Source organism: Oncorhynchus mykiss, chromosome 19 (genome assembly GCF_013265735.2).
Source record: "Oncorhynchus mykiss isolate Arlee chromosome 19, USDA_OmykA_1.1, whole genome shotgun sequence".
NCBI classification, from domain to species: Eukaryota; Metazoa; Chordata; class Actinopteri; order Salmoniformes; family Salmonidae; genus Oncorhynchus; species Oncorhynchus mykiss.
Window position 1 is genome coordinate 57,408,634 of NC_048583.1, and position 21,263 is coordinate 57,429,896.

Genomic DNA, 21,263 nt, shown 5'->3' on the forward strand with positions numbered 1-21,263 from the left:
TAACGTTTGTTGTCACTGGCTAACAGGCTCCTCCTCTTCTCTCCAATTTCCCATGTCTTCCCATTCTCACTCTAAGTTTTCCCTTAAATAAATTGTCTCTGCTCTCCTCCCTCCACCCATTGCTTTTTCCCTCAGCACAAACTTTCTGTGGACTCAGTCTCGGGTCACTAATGGAAACAGAGGACACGTTTTCTGTGTTTCATCGCATCCAAGTTTCAACGTGCTTTTGTTTCCCCTGGGAGGGTTAATTTAGTCGAAGGGCCTGTGGGTTTGAGTGGCGTAACCGCGGATACCAGGCCGGGGCTAAGCCGTTGATCTGCTTGTAATGGTCTGCTTTAAAAAATAACTGAATAACAAGGGAGTTTCTGCCCTTCATGATTTAATGAAGTGGTCTCAGAGTAGGAGCGCTGATCTAGGATCAGGTCCCCCCCTGTCCATGTGATGCTATTCATTATGATCTAAAAGGCAAAGCTGATCCTAGATCAGCACTTCTAATTATGACTACAGGCCCTGGTCTTTCCTATGGTCTGAATGGCCCCAGCAGCATGTAGTGACTAAAGGTCTGATCGGGTGCTGGGTGCTATTAATTGTAATACTGTAATGGTTTATGGTAAGCTTTCCGGAGGGAAATGTTATGAACTACAAAGGACTCATATTGAGATTTCTAGCTGCTGTGTGTGTGTGTCTATTGTCCATCTTCGTTTCTGTGTGTGTACTGTCCATCTTTGTTTGTGTGTGTGTGTGTGCTGTCCATCTTCGTTTCTGTGTGTGTGTGTACTGTCCATCTTCGTTTCTGTGTGTGAGTGTACTGTCCATCTTCGTTTCTGTGTGTGAGTGTACTGTCCATCTTCGTTTCTGTGTGTGTGTGTGTACTGTCCATCTCCGTTTCTGTGTGTGTGTGTACTGTCCATCTTCGTTTCTGTGTGTGTGTGTACTGTCCATCTTCGTGTGTGTCTGTGTGAGTGTACTGTCCATCTTCGTGTGTGTCTGTGTGAGTGTATGGAGGTTTCATTCTTGTTTTTTATCTCTGGAGTGTACATCCTTGAATGTGTGTCGTCACAGGGCTCCCGAGTGGCACAGTAGTCTAAGACACTGCATCTCAGTGCATCTCAGTGCAAGAGGCGTCACTGCAGTACCTGGTTCGAATCCAGGCTGCATCACATCCGGAGTCCCATAGGGCGGGGCGCACAATTGTCCCAGCGTCGTCCGGGTTTGGCCGTTGTAGGCCGTCATTGTAAATAAGAATTTGTTCTTAACTGTCTTGAATAAATAAAATAGGAACAACTGGTCAGACTCCCATAATTACCATCTACTGTATTGAAATATACAAATATCCATGAAACATTAATAAACACTTCATCATGGTTGATTGTTCTCCGTGGGACATGTGACCATGTCCTTAATCACAGAGCTATACAGCACATATGACCATAAGTCTGTGAGGTGGTGGTGTGTGTGCAGACAAATTACCAGCTCCTTGAAAGTGTGAAAAGACACTCAGCATGGACCTGTAATGACTGTCCATTAAAGTACGAGGCCATCTACCGTCTATTCTTCCTCCCCAGATAGTATCTTTCTTGTAATATATATATATATATACATATACACACACACACACACTAGGGGTGAAATGCTTCACAAAACTTGCTGTGACAACGTCAGCTGCTGTGGAGAATACCCTCTCGCTAGGGACAGAGGTCCCAGGCACAGCCAGGCAGCTGTGGAGAATACCCTCTCGCTAGGGACAGAGGTCCCAGGCACAGCCAGGTAGCTGTGGAGAATACCCTCTCGCTAGGGACAGAGGTCCCAGACAGCCAGGTAGCTGTGACAATGTCAGCTGCTGTGGAGAATACCCTCTCGCTAGGGACAGAGGTCCCAGGCACAGCCAGGTAGCTGTGGAGAATACCCTCTCGCTAGGGACAGAGGTCCCAGACACAGCCAGGTAGCTGTAGAGAATACCCTCTCGCTAGGGACAGAGGTCCCAGGCACAGCCAGGTAGCTGTGGAGAATACCCTCTCGCTAGGGACAGAGGTCCCAGACACAGCCAGGTAGCTGTGGAGAATACCCTCTCGCTAGGGACAGAGGTCCCAGGCACAGCCAGGTAGCTGTGGAGAATACCCTCTCGCTAGGGACAGAGGTCCCAGACAGCCAGGTAGCTGTGACAATGTCAGCTGCTGTGGAGAATACCCTCTCGCTAGGGACAGAGGTCCCAGGCACAGCCAGGTAGCTGTGGAGAATACCCTCTCGCTAGGGACAGAGGTCCCAGACACAGCCAGGCAGCTGTGGAGAATACCCTCTCGCTAGGGACAGAGGTGCCAGACACAGCCAGGCAGCTGTAGAGAATACCCTCTCGCTAGGGACAGAGGTCCCAGGCACAGCCAGGTAGCTGTGGAGAATACCCTCTCGCTAGGGACAGAGGTCCCAGACACAGCCAGGTAGCTGTGGAGAATACCCTCTCGCTAGGGACAGAGGTCCCAGGCACAGCCAGGTAGCTGTGGAGAATACCCTCTCGCTAGGGACAGAGGTCCCAGACACAGCCAGGTAGCTGTGGAGAATACCCTCTCGCTAGGGACAGAGGTCCCAGGCACAGCCAGGTAGCTATGGAGAATACCCTCTCGCTAGGTCCCAGACACAGCCAGGTAGCTGTGGAGAATACCCTCTCACTAGTGACAGAGGTCCCAGACACAGCCAGGTAGCTGTGGAGAATACACTCTCACTTTGGACAGAAGTCCCAGACACAGCCAGGTAGCTGTGGAGAATACCCTCTCACTAGTGACAGAGGTCCCAGACACAGCCAGGTAGCTGTGGAGAATACCCTCTCACTAGTGACAGAGGTCCCAGACACAGCCAGGTAGCTGTGGAGAATACCCTCTCACTAGGGACAGAGGTCCCAGGCACAGCCAGGTAGCTGTGGAGAATACCCTCTCGCTAGGGACAGAGGTCCCAGGCACAGCCAGGTAGCTGTGGAGAATACCCTCTCGCTAGGGACAGAGGTCCCAGGCACAGCCAGGTAGCTGTGGAGAATACCCTCTCACTAGTGACAGAGGTCCCAGGCACAGCCAGGTAGCTGTGGAGAATACCCTCTCACTAGTGACAGAGGTCCCAGACACAGCCAGGTAGCTGTGGAGAATACCCTCTCACTAGTGACAGAGGTCCCAGACACAGCCAGGTAGCTGTGGAGAATACCCTCTCACTAGTGACAGAGGTCCCAGGCACAGCCAGGTAGCTGTGGAGAATACCCTCTCGCTAGGGACAGAGGTCCCAGGCACAGCCAGGTAGCTGTGGAGAATACCCTCTCACTAGTGACAGAGGTCCCAGGCACAGCCAGGTAGCTGTGGAGAATACCCTCTCGCTAGGGACAGAGGTCCCAGGCACAGCCAGGTAGCTGTGGAGAATACCCTCTCACTAGTGACAGAGGTCCCAGACACAGCCAGGTAGCTGTGGAGAATACCCTCTCACTAGAGACAGAGGTCCCAGGCACAGCCAGGTAGCTGTGGAGAATACCCTCTCGCTAGGGACAGAGGTCCCAGGCACAGCCAGGTAGCACCTTGCTAACATGGCAACATGAGGATATAATAACTCTTTGGTCTTCCACCATGTAAGTGGATCAGCATCCAGGGGAATACAGTCCACTTCCCTGTATGAGGTCACCTCCTCCTCTATGACCTTGACCTTTGACTTGGTTCCCTGCTCCTGGGTCGTGAACAACTCCCCAAAAAGCTCAGCCATGGCATGCTTCTTTTCTGGAGGAGAACACGACAGGGTCGTCTCTGGAGAGGGGTTGGCTCCTGTGGTATCTGTGGCGTGACCCTGCAGAATTCAATTAGATGAAAATGACTGTCTCTGAAGTGGCTTTAAAAATATGATTTGTTGTTAGAAATATATATTAGGCACTATTATTACTTTATAATGAATTGTTAAATCACTCATTAATAAAATAATAAATGTCACATTAACAAAATAAATACAATACCTGTTGTATACTGGTCACAATCTCTGTTGTGAGTTCATTGTAGACTCTCAGACGAGCAGCAACATCCAGGTGCAGCAGAGACTTCACATCCCTTACTGCGGGTTCATCTTCATCAGATGCCACCAATGATTTCAGGATCATTGTTTTTCATAGGCAGGACCATGGAAACTGATGGGATGCTCTCAGTGCTATATCTGTGTGACTGTTTTGAGAGGTTTGCACACTTTGATAACTTCCTCTGCTAGTCTCATGTCATTTTTTTAGACAAAGTCACCAATATCTTTGACATTGTTCCTCACAGCTTGATCAGTCAGTGTAGAATACAATACACCCCAACTTTCTGCTCAAGGTATCTCTCCACCATGTCACAGCTTGATCAGTCAGTCTAGAATACACCCCAACTTTCTGCTCAAGGTATCTCTCCACTATGTCATGGCTTGAATTCCATCCAGTCAGGACATCTTGGATTCCTTTTGCACTTCACCTAAAACCAAAGGCTAAACCATATGCAAATTACTGTGTGGGGAATGTTTGTCACTGGCTAACAGCTCTTTTGTCATTTGTATGTACAGTTGAAGTCGGAAGTTTACATACACTTAGGTCGGAGTCATTAAAGCTTGTTTTTCAAACACTCCATAAATTTCTTGTTAACAACTATAGTTTGGCAAGTCGGTTAGGACATCTACATTTTTCCAACAATTCTTTACAGACCGATTAATTCACTCTATCACTATTCCAATTCCACAATTCCAGTTAAAGGTTAAATATAATTTAAAAAAATAGGCTAGCTTACCTATCAAATAGCATTCCCTCAAGATTGGGCTGATTTCCAAAATATTTAATATTGACATTTCTTGATATGAAACTTTTAAGTAAAATATCTACATTGGTCAGTCCAAAATGACTTTTCAGCTCTGTCATGGAAATAGATGTATTTCCTATTACCAAGTCATTTACAGTTTCCATGTCTTTTAGTTTTCCATGAAGACCAATTTTTATTGGTGAATTCTGAAAAGGGTTGTGTTTTTAGTGAGTGATATTGTTATTGTAGAATACTTTTCATTTTCTACCATATTCTTATAGTGTTCTTAACTGTGAAGTTGTTCATGTTCTTAGCTGTATCCTTTGAAAATAGACGTGAAAATATTCTGGGGATGAGCATGCCCATCTTTAATATGTTCCCATTGTTCCTCTTTTTAGTGCATTTATGTCCAGACCCACCGAGGGTGGTGTTAACATTTATGTCGCAAGTAAAAGCCCTCGGTGGGTCTGGAAGGTTAACACCACCCTCGGTGGGTCTGGAAGGTTAACACCACCCTCGGTGGGTCTGGAAGGTTAACACCACCCTCGGTGGGTCTGGAAGGTTAACGCCACCCTCGGTGGGTCTGGAAGGTTAACGCCACCCTCGGTGGGTCTGGAAGGTTAACGCCACCCTCGGTGGATCTGGAAGGTTAACGCCACCCTCGGTGGGTCTGGAAGGTTAACGCCACCCTCGGTGGGTCTGGAAGGTTAACGCCACCCTCGGTGGGTCTGGAAGGTTAACGCCACCCTCGGTGGGTCTGGAAGGTTAACGCCACCCTCGGTGGGTCTGGAAGGTTAACGCCACCCTCGGTGGGTCTGGAAGGTTAACGCCACCCTCGGTGGGTCTGGAAGGTTAACGCCACCCTCGGTGGGTCTGGAAGGTTAACGCCACCCTCGGTGGGTCTGGAAGGTTAACGCCACCCTCGGTGGGTCTGGAAGGTTAACGCCACCCTCGGTGGGTCTGGAAGGTTAACGCCACCCTCGGTGGGTCTGGAAGGTTAACGCCACCCTCGGTGGGTCTGGAAGGTTAACGCCACCCTCGGTGGGTCTGGAAGGTTAACACCACCCTCGGTGGGTCTGGAAGGTTAACACCACCCTCGGTGGGTCTGGAAGGTTAACACCACCCTCGGTGGGTCTGGAAGGTTAACACCACCCTCGGTGGGTCTGGAAGGTTAACACCACCCTCGGTGGGTCTGGAAGGTTAACACCACCCTCGGTGGGTCTGGAAGGTTAACACCACCCTCGGTGGGTCTGGAAGGTTAACACCACCCTCGGTGGGTCTGGAAGGTTAACACCACCCTTCGGTGGGTCTGGAAGGTTAACACCACCCTTCGGTGGGTCTGGAAGGTTAACACCACCCTTCGGTGGGTCTGGAAGGTTAACACCACCCTTCGGTGGGTCTGGAAGGTTAACACCACCCTTCGGTGGGTCTGGAAGGTTAACACCACCCTTCGGTGGGTCTGGAAGGTTAACACCACCCTTCGGTGGGTCTGGAAGGTTAACACCACCCTTCGGTGGGTCTGGAAGGTTAACACCACCCTTCGGTGGGTCTGGAAGGTTAACACCACCCTCGGTGGGTCTGGAAGGTTAACACCACCCTCGGTGGGTCTGGAAGGTTAACACCACCCTCGGTGGGTCTGGAAGGTTAACACTACCCTCGGTGGGTCTGGAAGGTTAACACCACCCTCGGTGGGTCTGGAAGGTTAACACCACCCTCGGTGGGTCTGGAAGGTTAACACCACCCTCGGTGGGTCTGGAAGGTTAACACCACCCTCGGTGGGTCTGGAAGGTGTAAAAACAGTCCTGTTTATTCTATCAGTTGTATTTTCCTGTATAAAGTCCTGTTGTGAGCGAGTAGTATATATTTTTTTAAAGAATGTCCTAGTTGTGGTAATTGGTATTACCGAGAATAAATCTAAAAACTTCGGGAGCCATGCCATTCTAAAAAGGTTTATGAACTGGGTGGTTCAAGCCCTGAATTATGATTGGCTGACAGCCGTGGTATACCATGGGTATGACAAAACATGTATTTTTTGCTGTTCTAATTATGTTGGTAACCAGTTTATAATAGCAATAAAGCATCTCAGAGGTTTGTTATATATGGCCATTTATACCATGGCTAAGGGCTGTATCCAGGCACAGCCCTTGGCCATGGTATATTGGTCACATACCACACACCCCTGTGCCTGAATGCTTAATTATTCTACCTGTAAAATGTATGGGAATATTGTTCCATTTAAAAATATCTGCTTTAATATTGTTCAGTAATAGGATGTCAGGTGTTAGTTGTGCAGAGGTGAGAACGGAGTCGGGCGCAGGACACACAATCCCCCCGTCGATGGGGTGGTAGTTGAGTCGCCTTCATTTTACAGAAGGCGAGAGCCAAATCAGCATATTCAGGGGGGGATGTTCATGGTGCAGACCTGGTTTGGACTCTCCACCGTGGTTGCACCTATGGAAACACCTATACACCTCCCTGAACACTGACGTGACCATCCCTTGAGAGCCCTCTGTTGCCACGAAATAGTGGGGTCACTTCACTGTTGCTCCAAGCAGAGGAAACTGAAATAAATCAAAACGCGTGTAGTCTTCTGCAGGAAGCCCATACAACCCGCAGCGTACATATTGGACCCAAAATATGCTGGCAAGAACATCCTGTCTGGTGCAGAGATCAAGAAGGCCTATGGTGTCATCACTATCGTGACTCACCACCTTGGCCTGGCTGAGGGCAAGGTTCTTGGCAGTCTGGCAAAGTACACTTCCATGCAAGGGCTTTGGGATGGAGATGCAATATGGCAGTCGTGCCAACAGATCTCATCAGCCACCCGGTGGAAGGGACTTTGTGGATCTGAGGCTCTTTCCCCTGTTGCCTCCATCATCCTCCAAATCCCACCAACATCAGTCGCCTCAGAGCGCAACTGGTCCTTGCTTGGGAACACACACACCAAAGCACGCAACAGGCTGACCAATAGTCTCTCTGTACTGACTCTACAGTCTGGACTCTGTCCCTCTGTACTGTCTCTACAGTCTGGTCTCTGACTCTCTGTACTGACTCTACAGCCTGGACTCTCTGTCTCTCTGTACTGACTCTACAGTCTGGACTCTGACTCTCTGTACTGACTCTACAGTCTGGACTCTGACTCTCTGTACTGACTCTACAGTCTGGACTCTGACTCTCTGTACTGACTCTACAGCCTGGACTCTGACTCTGTGTACTGACTCTACAGTCTTGTCTCTCTGTACTGACTCTACAGTCTGGACTCTCACTCTCTGTACTGACTCTACAGTCTGGACACTCTGACTCTCTGTATTGACTCTCTGTATTGACTCTACAGTCTGGACTCTCTGACTCTCTGTATTGACTCTACAGTCTGGAATCTGTGTGTATGTCTGTGAGGTGTTTGCCCCTGCCTCACTCTCTGTTTCCCTCCTTGTCTCCCTCCCCAGACATACGGTATGGGAGGGGAGACCCTGCGCAGTCTGACAGAGAACCTGTGCGTGGTGGCCCACTCCCTGATCATGGGCATCCAGATCCGCTGGAGGGTAAACACTTATGATGGGCAGAGCGCCACCAAGCTGCCAGCCAGCGTACTGCAGGTGGTGCTGGAGCTCATCACCTCCGCAAAGGGCCTCTTCTCCCTGCTCAGCAGGTAAAGTACACACACACACACACACACACACACACACACACTGCAACCTTGTATTACATCAGATTTAGGCATAGTATCATATAGGTAGGGACATTAGACTGTTAGGTCCTGTGACTAGGATTCAGAGTTTCACCCCTGTCTGGGTGTGTATGCAGTAGTCTATGATTTCAATTTATTATAATAATAAGTTATCTGTAATATATTCTCTTAGGCTACAGCTTATTTTTACATTTATTTAACCTTTTATTGAACTAGGCAAGTCAGTTAAGAACAAATGATTATTTACAATGACGGCCTACTCCGGCCAAACCCGGACGACGCTGGGACAATTGTGCGCCGCCCTATGGGACTCCCAATCACGGCCAGATGTGATACAGCCTGGATTCGAACCAGGGACCGTAGTGACACGCATCACGCACCAGGCCTCCTGTGCGCCTCCAGGGTCCAGTACGCCCTGTTCCTGCTCCTCGCACTTGCCCTGAGGAAAAATTGGGAGTCTTGCAAGCCGAAGAACACCCTCCCAACCGTGTAGCACGGTGGTGGCATCATCATGTTGTGGGGGAGGCTTGCAAGCCGAAGAACACGATCCAAACCATGAAGCATGGGGGTGGCAGCATCATGTTGTGGGGGTGCTTTGCTGCAGGAGGGACTGGTGCACTTCACAAAATAGATGGCATCATAAGGTGTGTGGATATGTTGAAGCAACATCTCAAGACATCAAGTTAAAGCTTGGTTGCAAATGGGTCTTCCAAATGGACAATGACCCCAAGCATACTTCCAAATACTTCCAAAAATGGCTTAAGGACAAGAAAGTCAAGGTATTGGCGTGGCCATCACAAAGCCCTGACCTCAATCCTATAGAACATTTCTGGGCAGAACTGAAAAAGCGTGTGCGAGGAAGGAGGCCTACAAACCTGACTCAGTTACACCAGCTCTGTCAGGAGGAATGGGCCAAAATTCATCCAACTTATTGTGGGAAGCTTTTGGAAGGCTACCCAAAACGTTTGACCCAAGTTAAACAATTTTAAAGGCAATGCTACCAAATACTAATTGAGTGTATGTAAACTTTGTGATGTGATGAAAGAAATAAAAGCTGAAATAAATCATTCTTTACTATTATTCTGACATTTCACGTTCTTAAAATAAAGTGGTGATCCTAACTGACCTAAGACAGGGAATTTTAGTAGAATTACATTTCAGGAATTCTTAAAAACTGAGTTTAAATGTATTTTGCTATGTATGTAAACTTCTGACTTCAACTGTGTGTGTGTGTGTGTGTGTGTGTGTGTGTGTGTGTGTGTGTGTGTGTGTGTGTGTGTGTGTGTATATATATATATATTGTGCCAACTAGTATAATGTACAAATGACGGTGGGATAAATTAACAGCTCAATGCATTTACATTGGTGACCTCTTACCCATTTCTATCCTAATGTTATGTACGATTGTTCTCATGGGTTGTGTTCTCATGGGTTGTGTTCTCATGGGTTGTGTTCTCATGGGTTGTGTTCTCATGGGTTGGGTTCTCATGGGTTGTGTTCTCATGGGTTGTGTTCTCATGGGTTGTGTTCTCATGGGTTGGGTTCTCATGGGTTGTGTTCTCATGGGTTGTGTTTTCCTCCATTATGAATGCATCATTTGAGTCTTTAATGACATTGAAATCTGCACATTTTATTATATTTCTAGATTCAATAAATGTATCCCTTTCTTCATTGGTCCATCTGTGTGTGTCCAGGTACCAGTTTGCCCAGCTGAGTGGTTACACGTCCAGTAGGAACATCATCACCTACTGTAAAGACCTGGGGACCGCAGTACACAAGGTAGTCTACCTCTCCTACTGTAAATACTTGGGGACTGCAGTACACAAGGTAGTCTACCTCTCCTACTGTAAAGACCTGGGGACTGCTCCTATGTTAAAGACCTGAGTCGTGTTCATTAGGGCACGCAATGGAAAACGTTTTTAAAATGTTTTGAAACGTAAAGCAAAAAGGAGTGTTTCTTATTGGACTCTTATTTCTTATGTCCAGGTAGTCCCTCCTTGTTTCAGTCTGTTTTCTTGCATTTGTTACCTATTGAACACAACCCAGTGTTCCAGCATGGCTGTTTTCATTGTACAGGCGCTCACTGCTGAATGAATGACTGTCGGGTAACCTGACCAGGAAAAACTCTGGTCCTGATTAACATTGAATGAATGGCCTTGAGGTGAATTACATCTGAATTAGATTCCTAGTTGGACCAAACAATACTTAGCAGACACATTTTCTCTTTGGAGGAGGCAGGCTGGAGTAACCACCAGTGTGTTTGTGTTGCTGCTTTCAACAACCACCTAACACCAATGACGTAAAATACTTTAGTACTTTCAAGTATTAAGTATTATTATTACTTAAGTGTTTTTTGGGGGTATCTGTACTTTACTATTTATATTTTTTACTACTTTTACTTCACCACATTCCTGAAGAAAAGGATGTACTTTTTACTCCATACATTTTCCCTTACATCCAAAAGTACTAGTTGCAGTTTGAATGCTTATCAGGACAGGAAGATGGTCCAATTCACTCACTTATCAAAAGAACATCCCTCGTCATGACTACTGCCTCTGATTTGGCGGACTCAATAAATGCATGCTTCGTTTGTAAATGATGTGCCCCTGGCTATCTGTAAATAAATAAAAAATAGAAAATTGCGCCGACTGCTTTGTTTAATTCAAGGAATTTGAAATGATTTTTACTTGTGCTTTTACTTTTGATACTTAAGAATATTTAAAACCAAATACTTTTCGACTTTTACTCATTACTGTGTAACTTTCACTTTACTTTTTCTATTAAGTAATCTTTACTTTTACTCAAGTGTGACAATTGAGTACTTTTCCCACCGCTGCCCTAACACAGCACAACAGCAAACTCACTCCTCCTATTGGGCAATGCACAGACCAACCACATGCATTCTTTATCTGACTGCATCAAGTCAAATTTATTTATATAGCCCTTCGTACATCAGCTGATATCTCAAAGTGCTGTACAGAAACCCAGCCTAAAACCCCAAACAGCAAGCAATGCAGATGTAGAAGCACGGTGGCTAGGAAAAGCTCCCTAGAAAGGCCAAAACCTAGGATGAAACCTAGAAAGGAACCAGGCTGTGAGGGGTGGCCAGTCCTCTTCTGGCTGGGCTGGGTGGAGATTATAACAGAACATGGCCAAGATGTTCAAATGTTCATAAATGACCAGCATGGTCACCATCCTGAGACAAGGCCGAGTATAGCCCACAAAGATCTCCGCCACGGCACAACCCAGGGGGGGCGCCATCCCAGACAGGAAGATCACGTCAGTGACTCAACCCACTCAAGTGACGCACCCCTCCTAGGGACGGCATGGAAGAGCACCAGTAAGCCAGTGGCTCAGCCCCTGTAATAGGGTCAGAGGCAGAGAATCCCAGTGGAGAGAGGGGAACTGTCCTGGCAGAGACAGCAAGGGCGGTTTGTTGCTCCAGAGCCTTTCCGTTCACCTTCACACTCCTGGGCCAGACTACACTCAATCATTTGACCCACTGAAGAGATGAGTCTTCAGTAAAGACTTAAAGATTGAGACTGAGTCTGCGTCTCTCACATGGGTAGGCAGACCATTCCATAAAAATGGAGCTCTATAGGAGAAAGCCCTGCCTCCAGCTGTTTGCTTAGAAATTCTAGGGACAATTAGGAGGCCTGCGTCTTGTGACTAGCGTACGTGTAGGTATGTACGGCATGACCAAATCAGAAAGATAGGTAGGAGCAAGCCCATGTAATGCTTTGTAGATTAGCAGTAAAACCTTGAAATCAACCCTTGCCTTAACAGGAAGCCAGTGTAGGGAGGCTAGCACTGGAGTAATATGATCAATTTTTTTGGTTCTAGTCAGGATTCTAGCAGCTGTATTTAGCACTAACTGAAGTTGATTTAGTGCGTTATCCGGGTAGCTGGAAAGTAGAGCATTGCAGTAGTCTAACCTAGAAGTAACAAAAGCATGGATACATTTTTCTGCATCATTTTTGGACAAAGTTTCTGATTTTTGCGATGTTACGTAGATGGAAAAAAGCTGTCCTTGAAACAGTCTTGATATGTTCGTCAAAAGAGAGATCGGGGTCCAGAGTAACGCCGAGGTCCTTCAGTTTTATTTGAGACGACTGTACAACCATTAAGATGAATTGTCAGATTCAACAGAAGATATCTTTGTTTCTTGGGACCTAGAACAAGCATCTCTGTTTTGTCCGAGTTTAAAAGTAGAAAGTTTGCAGCCATCCACTTCCTTATGTCTGAAACACAGGCTTCTAACGAGGGCAATTTTGGGGCTTCACCATGTTTCATTGAAATGTACAGCTGTGTGTCATCCGCATAGCAGTGAAAGTTAACATTATGTTTTCGAATGACATCCCCGAGAGGTAAAATATATAGTGAAAACAATAGTGGTCCTAAAACAGAACCTTGAGGAACACCGAAATTTGCAGTTGATTTGTCAGAGGACAAACCATTCACAGAGACAAACTGATATCTTTCCGACAGATAAGATCTAAACCAGGACAGAACTTGTCCGTGTAGACCAATTTGGGTTTCCAATCTCTCCAAGAATGTGGTGATCGATGGTATCAAAAGGTCCAGGAGCACGAGGACAGATGCAGAGCCTCGGTCTGACGCCATTAAAAGGTAATTTACCACCTTCACAAGTGCAGTCTCAGTGCTATGATGGGGTCTAAAACCAGACTGAAGCATTTCGTATACATTGTTTGTCTTCAGGAAGGTAGTGAGTTGCTGCGCAACAGCGTTTTCTAACATTTTTGAGAGGAATGGAAGATTCGATATAGGCCGATAGTTTTTTATATTTTCTGGGTCAAGGTTTGGGTTTTTCAAGAGGCTTTATTACTGCCACTTTTAGTGAGTTTGGTACACATCCAGTGGATAGAGAGCCGTTTATTATGTTCAACATAGGAGGGCCAAGCTCAGGAAGCAGCTCTTTCAGTAGTTTAGTTGGAATAGGGTTCAGTATGCAGCTTGAAGGTTTAGACGCCATGATTATTTTCATCATTGTGTCGAGATATAGTACTAAAACACTTGAGTGTGTCTCTTGATCCTAGGTCCTGGCAGAGTTGTGCAGACTCAGGACAACTGAGCTTTGGAGGAATATGCAGATTTAAAGAGGAGTCTGTAATTTGCTTTCTAATGATCATGATCTTTTCCTCAAAGAAGTTAATTAATTTATTACTGCTGAAGTGAAAGCCATCCTCACTTGGGGAATGCTGCTTTTTAGTTAGCTTTGCAACAGTATCAAAAAGACATTTCGGATTGTTCTTATTTTCCTCAATTAAGTTGGAAAAATAGGATGATCAAGCAGCAGTGAGGGCTCTTCGATACTGCACAGTACTGTCTTTCCAAGCTAGTCGGAAGACTTCCAGTTTGGTGTGGCGTTATTTCCGTTCCAATTTTCTGGAAGCTTGCTTCAGAGCTCGGGTATTTTCTGTATACCAGGGAGCTAGTTTCTTATGATAAATGTTTTTAGTTTTTAGGGGTGCAACTGCATCTAGGGTATTGCGCAAGGTTAAATTGAGTTCCTCAGTTAGTTAGGTGGTTAACTGATTATTGTCCTCTGACATCCTTGGGTAGGCAGAGGGAGTCTGGAAGGACATCAAGGAATCAAGGAATGAGAATTTATAGCAAGACTTTTGATGCTCCTTGGTTGGTGTCTGAGCAGATTATTTGTTGCAATTGCAAACGTAATAAAATGGTGGTCCAATAGTCCAGGATTATGAGGAAAACATTAAGATCCACAACATTTATTCCATGGGACAAAACTAGGTCCAGAGTGTGACAGTGAGTAGGTGTTGGACAAAACCCACTGAGTCGATGATGGCTCCGAAAGCCTTTTGGAGTGGGTCTGTGGACTTTTCAAAAATTAGAATATTATCTTCTATGACTACAAGGTCCGATAGCAATTCAGGGAACTCAGTGAGGAACGCTGTATATGGCCCAGGAGGCCTGTAAACAGTAGCTATAAAAAGTGATTGAGTAGGCTGCATAGATTTCACAACTAGAAGCTCAAAAGACGAAAACGTCTTTTTTTTTTTTTTTTTGTAAATTGAAATTTGCTTTCGTAAATGTTAGCAACGCCTTTGCGGGATGCACGGGGGATATGGTCACTAGTGTAACCAGAAGGTGAGGCCTCATTTAAATTCATCAGGCTTAAGCCATGTTTCAGCCAGGCCAATCACATCAAGATTATGATTAGTTAATTGACTATAACTGCCTTTGAAGTGAGGGATCTAACATTAAGTAGCCCTATTTTGAGATGTGAGGTATCACAATCTCTTTCAATAATGGCAGGAATGGAGGAGGTCTTTATCCTAGTGAGATTGCTAAGGCGAACACCGCCACGTTTAGCTATGCCCAACCTAGGTTGAGGCACAGACACGGTCTCAATGGGGATAGCTGAGCTGACTACACTGACTGTGCTAGTGGCAGACTCCACTATGCTGACAGGCTGGCTAACAGCCTGGACCCTATTTCATTGTGGAGCTAGAGGAGTTAGAGCCCTGTCTATGTTGGTAGATAAGATGAGAGCACCCCTCCAGCTAGGATGGAGTCCGTCACTCCTCAGCAGGCCAGGCTTGGTCCTGTTTGTGGGTGAGTCCCAGAAAGAGGGCAATTATCTACAAATTCTATATTTTAGGAAGGGCAGAAAACAACAGTTTTCAACCAGCGATTGAGTTGTGAGACTCTGCTGTAGAGATGTTGTGAGACTCTGCATGTTCGGAATAGTTTAGGTACTTTGAAGAAGCACAGGTTGACTGTTGATTTTTGTGATAGGAAATTGTGTAAGAGAGGGAGAAGGTGGGTGAATGTGTATTTAATGTGATCTGTAATGCCAGAGTTAAACTTCAAGTTATAAACTGGTTACTTGCGACTTGTGAAAAAGACAGGCCTGGATTTGTCATAGATAGTGCCTGAGGGAGGGAGGGAGGGACTGAGAGAGGGGGAGCATGGGCGGAATGGATTTGTGATCTTCGGGAGGGAGGGGGAGGGGTTGTTGGGGCGGGATGGATTTGGTAATCTTCGGGAGAGGGAGTGAGAGGGGGGGGGGGGGGGGTGAGAGTTAGCCATCTCCGGGGGAGGGGGAGCAAAGGGCGGGAGGGAGTTGGAGATCTTCGGCGGAGGGAGTGAGTGAGAGACAGTGAGCAGGGGGAGGGGGGGGACTGATGGAAGGGTTCAGTGGAACTCAACTTGTAGTTCACCTGCTGTGAGTTGCAGTGCTGTCAGACCAATGAGAGACTGATAGAGGGCGAAAGAGAGGACACAGCATTCAGGGAGCAGAGATATCCCCGAGTACAACATTTAGAGCTCTGACTGGCAGCCCTATTTGCAGCTCTGGATAGTTTCCAGACAAAGTAGGTAGATTACAACTCTGGAGCTTTTTTTCTGCTGGCTTTATTGCAGTTTGATTGAATACTGTAGCTAACTGGTTTGTGGATGTCTGTTTGTGGATGTCTGTTTGGGACTTGCAGTGCTCACAGTTTCTGCACATTTAGACATTGTGGATCATAATAACACATTTATCTTCTTGTAGAAAATTGCTTTTTTTCCCCTGTTGCTTTTTAGTCTTGTTTTTGTTGTTTGCACAACACATTAGATATGTGATAAATAGACTTGACCTCTTCTTCACAAATCAGTGCAAATCTCTTTTTAAAAGACTATCAAAGGATGTTCTGTGTGAACACACTCACTACATTCATTGTGCATCCAGAAAATGAATAATGACACATTTGTTGTATCCAATTCATGAATATGACTGACTCTGAGTAAGAACCATGGGCTAGTCATACTATTTCTATGGTTCGACTCCCCCCTCGTCAGAAAGGAAGGAAGCTGGGAAGTGAGTATCTGCTGAAGGTCACATTGGAACAATGAGGGCCTTTTGAAGGCTGATGGCTTCTTGTCCAGCCAAGTTCTGGCTTACTGACTGTTAGTTGTTTTTTTTACTTGTATGAAATCTGTCTAAACTGTAGACTCAAGGTAATTAGTAAGTGAAACTTGGTCCTTACGCCAGACTGTTTTGACGGTAGTCTGCTCTGTGGTGGAGGCGATGAGAGGTTTGATTACTGGCCATTGTTTGGTTGGTTCCTGTTTTTGGATCCAATGAGCAACCACTGCTTGTTTCTGCTGTATGCTTAGGAGTCAGATAGTCATAGGCCTTATTCAACTATGATAGAGGACTGTGTACCACAGAGAGAGTGTGTGTGTGTGTGTGTGTGTGTGTGTACTACAGAGACTTGCTGAGGTATCAGATATCAGGGGGATCCAAAATGCAGGTGCTTGCGGAAGGCAGTTTTGTAAGTTCACCCCCTTGAGTCTTAAGACAAGATAGATGAGTTATAAGACGGGAGAAACTGATACTTACTGGTGTCTTTCATTGGATTGAGGTTTTATATAGTTTCTTTGAAAAGTGTATATGGCTGTAGTTTCTAAGAATCTCTATTAGACCTAATAAGAACATGCTAGAATAGGGCCGACAACCTCACAACTGACTAAACACATCCACGCAGGTGAGTTGGTCCTCTCTCTGGCCATCCCGCTCTCTGGCCGTGTCTCGCTCTCTGGCCGTGTCTCGCTCTCTGGCCGTGTCTCGCTCTCTGGCCGTGTCTCGCTCTCTGGCCGTGTCTCGCTCTCTGGCCGTGTCTCGCTCTCTGGCCGTGTCTCGCTCTCTGGCCGTGTCTCGCTCTCTGGCCGTGTCTCGCTCTCTGGCCGTGTCTCGCTCTCTGGCCGTGTCTCGCTCTCTGGCCGTGTCTCGCTCTCTGGCCGTGTCTCGCTCTCTGGCCGTGTCTCGCTCTCTGGCCGTCTCGCTCTCTGGCCGTCTCGCGTTCTCGCGCTCTCTCTCTCTCTCTTCTCATCTCTCTCTGCCCATCATTATCAAGTTCCAGCTCTGGAAAGGTCAGTAGAATACACACACGCGCGCACACAGTCACGTACACACACACCCCACCACCCTCATCTGTGTGCAGCAAGTTAGCCCTTGGCTAAGAAACTTAAATGTCAAATCTCTTGTGACCTTGTTTCAGAGAGGCAGGCTTTGAATGATAATGCTCACATTATTATGTTGCTTGTTTCTAGAGAAGTGGTTCATCTGTAACAAGGACCAGACGGATCATGTTTGGCCCAAATGACACCCCATTCCTATATAGTGCACTACTTTGGACCAGAGCCCTATGGACCGTGGTCAAAAGTAGTGCACTATGTAGGGAATAGGGTGCCATTTGGGACGCAGCCATGTCTCCTAGGGCCCTTCTAGAAAATAAATAACTCTTCCATTTCCTGCCTGTATAAAAACAGAAGTTTGTGTGTGTGTATATGTGTGTGTGTGTGTCTCTTTCTGTGCGTGTGTGTGTCTCTCTCTCTTTCTGTGTGTGTGTGTCCGCCTCTCTCCCCACTCATGGGGTTATTTTCTCCGGTGCCTTGAAGGGTTGTGCGGGGCCATGAGTCAGCTGCTGTGATCCTAGGAGTCCTCCACTTCTCCACTGACTACTGGCTCTGTAGGACTGGAGAGGATAGGCTCGCACACTACTAGACAACAACAAGCAAAGTCCATTACAGAGAGAGAGAGAGAGAGAGAGCGAGAGTGAGGTGGACACAGAGCGTGGGCGATAGTTACATTGAGAATTTCTGTGAGCATGGAGAGAGGATCAAGGAAGAATTGTTTGAAGGAGTTGTATTGAGGTATGTGAGAATGAGATGATGTATTGCTGTTTGTTTACATTGATTGATTGTTTTCCAATGTCATTTTAGTGACACACAATCTTGACAGTGAAGGCTACTGTATTTTAGAGCGTGATATGGCTTTTCTAAGATGTGATACAGGACTTTCTTGATGCCTCTGTTCACCAACAGAAGTGTTATTATTCAATGATCATACCCATTGATGATCATACCCATTGATCATACCCATTGATGATCATACCCATTGAGGATTTAACCCATTGATAGTGAGTTTTGACTCTTGCTGGTTGACCAATGCACCTTTTTATTCACAATTGTGGTTTTATAGTATGATTTTTATCTGATTAGTTTTGCTGTAACCAGAAATAATTGTTTTAGTTAGTTAGTGGTCTGTTTGAGGTGCTAATGAACGCACTGAGCAAGACGTGCTCAACAAAGAAGACGTATTTTTAGCATATATTTTTAACGTAGTCTGAACAATGTCTTAATGCCGTTTCACGTCTTTTCAACAACTTTTAATGAATTTCAATGTCTTTTCTATGTATTTTAACTTATTTTCAAGGTATTTTAATGTCTTTTTAACGTCTTTTCAACGTTTTGTGCGCATGAGGTGGTTGGTGAGTTAATGATTAAGTGTGCAGCTCGTTGCCATATTCCAGTATAAGTAACTGAGCAGGGTTCAGGATGTTACTTTCTAAATTTAAATCGTCATTTTTGGATTACCCAAATTTGGTAACATAATCTGATTCACTTTCTGTTACTTTTGGATTAGTTTCCTCTTATAAGGTACTAGAAGAAGACAAAATGATCCATCAAATGTATTTGGTGTGTCATCATAGTGGTCTCTGACATCATAGTAGTCTCTGAATTCTGGTCAGTCCCGCTCAGGTAGAACAAACTTAAACTTGCACCTTTTTCCAGTGCTGAATTGAATGTCTTTGAGAAAACAGAAAGGTGTCAATGTATTTCTTTTCTCGCCAACATCCTTGTTTTTTTCTTTCTGGTAACGGATTAAAGTTGCAATTTATCAGTTCCTCCCCAACCCTGACCATGAGCTTGGTTCAACGGACACCAGTGTCAACACCAGGTGCCTGATGATGACTATTCGCTTTGACCACTCATACTATGGTATACAATGAAGGGACATGAGCCATTTCAATCAGATATGTATTGTTTCCTGCCAGCTCTTTATGGAATTGTCATGCTGGTGTTTGGCTTTACAATGACAATGGACTAGGCTAAAGTACAGACAGACCAGGGCAGAGACAGATCTGGGACCAGGATAGAGACTGACCGATCTGGAACCAGGGTAGAGACTGACCTATCTGGAACCAGGGTAGAGACTGACCGATCTGGAACCAGGGTAGAGACTGAGCGATCTGGGACCAGGGTAGAGACTGAGCGATCTGGGACCAGGGTAGAGACTGAGCGATCTGGGACCAGGGTAGAGACTGACCCCGATCTGGGACCAGGGTAGAGACTGACCCCGATCTGGGACCAGGGTAGAGACTGACCCCGATCTGGGACCAGGGTAGAGACTGACCGATCTGGGACCAGGGTAGAGACCGACTGATCTGGATCCAGGGTAGAGACTGACCGATCTGGAACCAGGGTAGAGACTGACCGATCTGGGACCAGGGTAGAGACCGACTGATCTGGATCCAGGGTAGAGACTGACCCCTATCTGGGACCAGGGTAGAGACTGACCCCGATCTGGGACCAGGGTAGAGACTGACCGATCTGGGACCAGGGTAGAGACTGACCGATCTGGGACCAGGGTAGAGACTGACCGATCTGGAACCAGGGTAGAGACTGACCGATCTGGGACCAGGGTAGAGACCGACTGATCTGGATCCAGGGTAGAGACTGACCGATCTGGGACCAGGGTAGAGACCGACTGATCTGGATCCAGGGTAGAGACTGACCGATCTGGGACCAGGGTAGAGACTGACCGATCTGGGACCAGGGTAGAGACTGACCGATCTGGGACCAGGGTAGAGACTGACCGATCTGGGACCAGGGTAGAGACTGACCGATCTGGAACCAGGGTAGAGACGGTAGCATTTGCAGTTCACTTAGGCTGAGTTTTATTGGATTTACTATTTGAAGTAATTGAGTTAGGAAATGTTGAACGTAACGCTCCAATATAGAGCAGGCAGAAAGTGAACTCTCACTCATTGGAGTCTCTTCCAGCATTTAAAGAGATATACTCCTAAGAATTCACATGGGTTGGTTTGGTGCAAACCAAATTACATTTAAAAATCATTTCAAATACTTTATCTAGGCTTGATTGAGCTTGCCTGACTATATGGAAGCAATAGAAGAGCAAACCCCGCCCATCTGGTACTGTTAGACCAGCGTTACTCAAAATGTTTCACCGGGGGGAGGGGTGCACGGGGGGTGGGGCATCCCGCTCAATGTTAGCTCACGCCCCCTAAGGCCCCACAGTTTGGGAACCACTGCTTTAGACCGGCTGGGTTGGTTTGGTGTTGAAGAGGTATGAAGAGATACACTCCAGGTGTGTACACACACACACACTCACACTCACACTCACACTCACACTCACACACACTCTCACACACACTCACACACAAATGCATGCTTCAGTTTGACTACATTACCTCCCAGCGATGATGTAGCATATATCCTAGTGACATTTACTCATAAAAGCCCACTCACACTTCAAGGTCCAACACAGCTGTTTTTAGTTCTATTAAATCACGTAACTGTGATTGTTTTCAATTAAAATGGTCAAAAAATAAACCAAAATAGCTTAATAGTGAAGAGCAATATCTCAAGCAAAAATGTAGCGAAGACTCTCTGGGAGTGAGCGAGAAGAAAACTAGCTGTTATTGGCCGAGAGGTTTGGCACAATCTTTCTTTTTGGTCTACCAACACATTTACAGCCTGGTGATATCACCAGGCAGGCCAAAACTAAATCCCACCAAAACAGGCTGAAATTTCAGGCAGTCTTTTCAAACAGCTCTTACACTAAGAGGGTGTTATCATTTTCACAATTTCACAGTATTATTCCAACATCATAGTGTGTAAATATATATATATAAAACACATGAAAGATCAAATTTGACTGAACTGGGCCTTTAAACTACTCAAGG

General features: G+C 46.1%; 1 protein-coding gene across 3 annotated transcripts in view; it reads left to right on the forward strand.

The window, feature by feature from the left end:
- Nucleotides 1–21,263, forward strand: part of LOC110498392 (connector enhancer of kinase suppressor of ras 2) — a 101,997-nt gene that overhangs the window by 7,877 nt on the left and 72,857 nt on the right. For all 3 annotated transcript variants that reach the window (XR_005037804.1, XM_036955146.1, XM_036955145.1), the window contains exons 3-4: nucleotides 8,222–8,424; nucleotides 10,158–10,242. Coding sequence is in view for 2 of the 3 variants with exons in the window: in XM_036955146.1 (XP_036811041.1) it covers nucleotides 8,222–8,424; nucleotides 10,158–10,242 (288 nt within the window). In the remaining variant the exon portion in view is untranslated. The remainder of the gene's footprint in view (nucleotides 1–8,221; nucleotides 8,425–10,157; nucleotides 10,243–21,263) is intronic.